The sequence below is a fragment of the Triticum dicoccoides genome, chromosome 2A (genome assembly GCF_002162155.2).
Source record: "Triticum dicoccoides isolate Atlit2015 ecotype Zavitan chromosome 2A, WEW_v2.0, whole genome shotgun sequence".
NCBI classification, from domain to species: Eukaryota; Viridiplantae; Streptophyta; class Magnoliopsida; order Poales; family Poaceae; genus Triticum; species Triticum dicoccoides.
Window position 1 is genome coordinate 111,204,882 of NC_041382.1, and position 6,004 is coordinate 111,210,885.

Genomic DNA, 6,004 nt, shown 5'->3' on the forward strand with positions numbered 1-6,004 from the left:
GAGAAATTGGGGCGGAAGGGGAGGGGGATCACAGCGGAGCGGCGGCAGAGGCGGGTAGGGTTTGACCCGTATCCAAGCGGTGAAACCACATAAATAGCAATGGAGAGGGTCTTTTTCTGGGCCACGGTAAACTTTTTGCGTGTCGGACCCGGGATACGGAGTCTGTTGTATCAAGAAAAACGGATCGAACCCGCATACTCGCCAAAATTATACGGGTTCGGCCTTTTTTACGGAGTCTGCTAAGATGCTCTTAAAGCACCCCGTATGTTGGCCTTTTTTTTTGAGATGGTATCCTGGCTTGTTAGGGGGGTACGCGGGTGTGCAGACATGGAGATGGTGGAATATGAAAATTTGCAGGCGCGGGATGGCACGAAATCTGCAGTCGCAGCCCCTTTTACTCGCCGACCTCCAACGGGAAGACAACTCGAGCCTCAGTTGTCAGCATCGGCAGCGGCGACTTACCAATAGTGCGGACCAAGATCTCAGGCTACTCGTCCCCTTGGTCACCGACATGGGCGAGGCCATGCCGTCGTCTCCATGACATTAAGAAGCACACAACCGACATCCATCCCTCCACTCTCAGGTTGTTAGGTAAGGTGTAGGGTCGATTTCGCCGTTACTTATCAGAACATCGATTTCGTCGTTACTTACCGCAACATCGATTTCACCAGGGCGAACCGATGAAGCTGCACCTTCAGGCATCAACACTCATATGGGTGCGATTCGTGCTTGGGTCATGTTAGTCCACATCGGCCCGGGAAAGTCGGACATCTTTTAAAGGATCATCAACTTTGGTTCAAGTTTTTTTGACACCAGAAAAAGGGCCTACAGGTATTTGGAATCAAACTCTATACACGGGAATGCATATGTATGTATCGCACGCAACATCACAGGATCTTACAAAAACAATCCTTTTGGAACGAATCCCCAACTCTACGGTCAGAAGGAAGAAAACACGAGCGAGCCTTCAGGCTTTGCTGTCTGCTCTCGTCACCGCCGCTCTGGACGCCGCCTTCTCCAGCCGGAACCTCCGGAAGTCGGCGACGAGGCCGACGTCCACGTCCCGCTTCATCCTCTCGGCAAGCGTCGACAGGACCTGCACGCCCCAAGCTTTCAGTTCCACATTCTCTCGGCGAGAACAGAGCAGAGATTTCGTTAGGCACAACACAAGGCGAGGCTTACCGACTCGGCGACGCCCCGGAGGACGGCCTCCGGCACGATCCGCATGGGCGGCGGGAGGGCGACGGTGATGGAGATCTCCAGGTGGCCCCTCAGCCGGCTGCCGCGCCGCTGCCCCCTGTCCGCGTACAGCGACCCTCGCACGCCCAGGTCGAAGCTCGCCGGCGTGTAGCCGCTGTCCAGCCCCCTCAGCTCCCACTCGGTCTGCATTCAGAGCCGAAACAAGAGCAGCACATTGTAAACCTGCAGTCGTGCGGATAGAGATAGAAAAGAATTGGTAGCGTGAGCAGGGAGGGGGAACTGGAAACGCACGATTCGGAGGTCGAGCCCGCCGGCGGCGCGGTTGCGCAGCTGCATCACGACGACGGGGCGCACGGTGATGAAGAGGAACTCCAGCGGCAGCATCTGGATCCTCCACTCCTCCTGCGCAACAAATAATCGATCGATTAGCCGCAACGCCACCGTCGAACGACACCTGCTCTCTTCGGGGACAGGATAGATTCAATAATCGATTCAGTTACATCGCTGAGCTGCTGGCTCCGGCTCTCGTCGGGGAACATGGCGCGGAACACGCGGGGCCGGTCCTGGAGGTACTCGTCGAACGACACCTGCAGGCAGAACAGAACCCGTCCGCGCACGCGCGATGAATCAATCAATCAATTCGAGCCGTGATTCCATCGAATTCCAAACCCCGAATGCGGAGATCGATCGATGTCAGCGCTTACCCCCGGGGGCTCGTAGAGGGGCATGTCGGTGTTGATGCTGGAGGAGTAGGTGACGGCGTCCGGCGAGGTGGACGACGCTGCCCCAGCCTCCGCCGCCCGGGCCGTGGTCGAGACGGCGTGCCGCGGCGGCCTCGACTGAGGGGGAGCCGAGCAGACCAGCGCTCTCACGGGCGGCGCGGAGGCGGTGGGGCGGCTGGTGCCGCGATTCGCGGCAGGCAGCGGCCGCGGCCGGTGGGCCGTGTTCGAGGCCGCGGCGGCCATGGCCGGCTGTAGTGCCGTGCCCATGCCCATGGCTGAGGTCGGCACGCGGCAACGGAGACCACTCCTTTTCCCCGTGTGACGGGGTAGGGGGAGTAGGGACAAGCGGTGGCCGATGACCCTGGTGACATCCTGATCGGGCCACTGGAAACTGGAATGACGGGAGCACCTTTCTTTCTGGTTAGTGGCCGTGACGTACTCCATCCGGTCCTTTTTACACCACATATTAGATTTGGATCAAGTCAAACTTTACAAAGTTTGATCAAATATATATTAAAAAATATCAATATCTACCATATCAAATATACATCACATGAAACTACATTTCGTAATGAATCTAACAAAATTGATTTGGCATCATAAATGTTTCTATTTTTTTCTATAAATTCGGTCAAAGTAGAGATACTTTGACTTCAGACAAAGCTTATATGCAGACTAAAAAGGACCGGAGGGAGTACATGGATGCCTCGGTCCATTTGGATGTTTTTGCTGGGTGTTTGGTTTGAACCTTTTTTCAGAAAATGCAGTCTAACGATTTTTAAAAATAAAATAAAAACACAATAAGAAAAGTAAACAATCATATACCCAAAGACACTCGCCCTTATGAACGTGCGTACTTAGTTTCAATCCCTGGGAGATTGAGCCGACAGATCTTAAGATTACTGAAGTTGTTATAATAGATACTAGCAAAATGGTCCATGTATTGCAACGGGAGAAAAATAATAATCATAATATCCGATGGCCATGACCAAGCATCACCGAGATACACCATCACTCTCAAATTCGTGAGATCATGAATAATTTTTGAAATCACAATTTTTTTTAAAAAAAAACCGTGCACATATTTGGAATTGTGAACATTTTTTAATTCATGAAAACTTTTATAAAATTTGAATATTTCTAAAATCAAGAATATTTTTGAATTCATGAACATTCAGACTATTTGCAAACTTTTTTTAAAAAATTGTGAACATTTTTCTAAAAACATTTTTCTTGAATCGACAAACATTTCTAGAATCGACGAACATTTTTTATAAAATTGGTGGAACATATTTTGGAATTCACGAACATTTTTTATTTAATGAACATTTTTTGAAATGCATGATCATTTTTAAAATCAGCCAATACTTTATGAATGAATAAACTATTTTTTAAGTCACAAACAATTTTTGAATTTTTGGCATATTTTTCCATTCATGAACATTTTTTGAATTGACGAAAAAAATTCAATGTCATTAATAATTTTTTAATACACAAACTTTTTAAAAAATCATGAACATTTTTAGATTTCCCAACATATGTTTTCAAAATTTCGACCATTTTCTGAATAAGCAAATATATTTTTACAAAATCATGAAGAATTTCTGAATCCACAAACATTTTATGATTTATTAACGAATTATTTCAAAATTTTCATTTCTAAAATTTTGGAACTTTTTAAGTCCCGAATAATTTAAGGTAGAAAATAAAAAGTAAATGAAAAAAATAAAAAATAAAAATTAAAAAACAGGGCGCCCGGACATGGGCCGACCCAAACAGGTGCACTGTGATTTCTCCCGGCGCACAGAGCACACACGGTATAGGAGGTCCCTACTACATGGGCCGGCCTGGTGACAGCACGCGGCAACGGAGACCACTCCTTTTCCCCGTGTGACGGGGTAGGGGAGTAGGGACAGCGGTGATCTATGAACCTGGTGACAGCAGGTGAGCCGCGGATGCTCGGCAGTCAACATGGCGTGTCAGTTGTCAGGTCACTGGTTACGAAGCGGGTCTTGGATTCGCGTCGCGCCACCGAGCCTGAGATGCTATCCTGGCCGGGGCACGGGGAACCTGGGATGATAGGAGCACCTTTCTTGTTTGCCCGAAAAATGAGCCATACTATCATTATGTCTCTGAGGCCTCTCCACACCTCAATGGGATACAATTAGGTTCCATCGCATTGCCTCATTTCATCCTTTTAAAACCTCCTCACATACCATATCACTAAAAATATATTTAAGGGGAAGTTGTCTGATGACTATTTTCTTATTTCTCGTAAACATTATATCCTTTTTTTAATTAAACAAGCCTAACTAATGGCATAGGGTCTGCAAGTCAATGACATGTGCGATGGTGGCCGGAAGGTGCGGGGCGGTGCCGCGGTGACGTGGTGTCGGTGGCCTGGCGTGGCGGCGGCGTGAGAGTCTTCTCTCATGAAATTTAAGTAGTTTCCTGTCCGCCAATTATACGGGAAAGGTCATATCCCCGTAAACATGAGGGAAGTTGGGGAAGGGGTATACAAGATCCCGTAAAAAGATCAGGATTACCAAAACTGTTGCCTGAACTCCCCATAAATGATAGCTTTTCGGTAATGATAACTGACAAACAATTTTGTCGCAACTTTACCTAGTAGGAGATAACAAATCCTATCCTTTTTTCGCCGTAAAATTTCTCTTCTTTTCAGAAATTGCCAACCTATACAACTAAATTTGCCATCTAAAACATTCACAAATGCCAATCCTTTCCAGCAAACGTTCGCCATATGGAAGTTATTGCAGTTGCTCTTAATTCGCATCCATTGTAAAGCCTGGTTATTAAATTTTAGCACTTTGTTTGGATGATTGATAGACATTTATTTTTCTTTTGCTAATATAGGAAAAATCAAGGATATAGATGGTCATGGCTAGTTAATTATTGTGAGATAGATTTACAGTTGTGCTTGCTCTTCCATGTAGTTCGTGTCCGTGCGTTGCTGATAACTCGCAGCTGTGGCAAGAGTCATGCCAAAGGGTTAAAAGTTAGGATAGGGATGGATTGCGGGAGAGGGGAGGTTTAGAGGAGACTCTTGATCAGATCGATCTGAAAACAGTTATAGGCTCAGATCATTTGGCTGATTGTCTCAAAATCTTGAGAATCAGACTTTCTCTTAGACTATCCCATAATTTTGAATCCATATCTTGACAATCCTAGCTATTTAGACCCTAATTAGTTATGATTGTTAAAAACATGACTTCAAAATTCTGGAAGAATCTATGGTGAGGTCTGATTCTCAAGATTCTGAGAGAATCGGTGATGGCTAGGTGAGGCGGAGAAGGCAGTGGCGGCTAGGAGGAGGAGCTAGCTAGGGCTAGCTCGATGGGGATGCCTCGCCGCCGGGCTTATATTGTCGGGGGATGCGGACGGCTCAGCGTGAGATGATATTGTGTGGCGATCAATGACGGGCTGCCTGGAGTATGCAAAGAAATGGACTAGGGCGAGCAGCTAGCGGTCAGGCCGCCCCATCACCGGTTATTCTATGGGCCGGTGGTGTGACAAGATGAAGCTTTTCTCCCGTATGGTAATAGAGCATGCTACAAATCAGGCCTCCCAACATCCATATTACGATGTTAATCTCTTTTCTAGAGCAAGCTCTGTAATATGGAAGATGCGTTATGTGGAGTAGTGTACTACTTCACATAATGCATCTTCCATACGAAACTGCTATGTAGACGATGGATGTGTGCACAACACTGGAACGATTGGCAGTCCAGCCGTTGATATGCGCTGGATAGCATCCATGAACGACTCGAGATGTGCTGTCGTGCACAAGTCGTCTGCATGGCGTCGTGTGTATAGCAGCGCTCTTCCATATCATACTACTCCCTAGTTGCTATCTGCAAAAAATATCATACTATGGAGTAGTTGTTAGTATGACGATTGGCTACACATAACGCATCTGTTAGAGCTACTCTAAGATTATGCGAAAATTTCCTCATCTTTTGTTCTACATCGAGTAAAGGGGTTGTGCAAGCGTTTCTTTATTGTCCAAAAATATAAGCTAGATTGGTAAAGCTATGGTTCACACAGCTAAACATAGACCCAAC

The 6,004-nt window shown here is 46.8% G+C and overlaps 1 protein-coding gene across 1 annotated transcript; it reads right to left on the minus strand.

Moving 5' to 3' along the window:
* Window positions 1-751: 751 nt before the first annotated feature.
* Window positions 752-2,269, minus strand: LOC119353691. Its single transcript, XM_037620343.1, has 5 exons — window positions 1,905-2,269; window positions 1,701-1,787; window positions 1,492-1,602; window positions 1,183-1,383; window positions 752-1,096 (listed from the first exon to the last, which is right to left on the minus strand). Exons 1-5 carry the CDS (start codon window positions 2,193-2,195, stop codon window positions 968-970), a joined length of 819 nt encoding a protein of 272 aa, XP_037476240.1. The 5' UTR covers window positions 2,196-2,269; the 3' UTR covers window positions 752-967.
* Window positions 2,270-6,004: the final 3,735 nt, after the last annotated feature.

What these genes read in the sequence shown, in the direction of transcription:
- LOC119353691 (XM_037620343.1), bottom strand. Translation starts at nt 2,195, where the DNA reads ATGGGCATGGGCACGGCACTACAGCCGGCCATGGCCGCCGCGGCCTCG. An exon ending in CCCTCTACGAGCCCCCGGGG is followed by an intron (nt 1,788 to 1,904) that starts GTAAGCGCTGAC and finishes TTCTGCCTGCAG; the next exon opens with GTGTCGTTCGACGAGTACCT. An exon ending in TCCGGGGCGTCGCCGAGTCG is followed by an intron (nt 1,097 to 1,182) that starts GTAAGCCTCGCC and finishes TGGGGCGTGCAG; the next exon opens with GTCCTGTCGACGCTTGCCGA.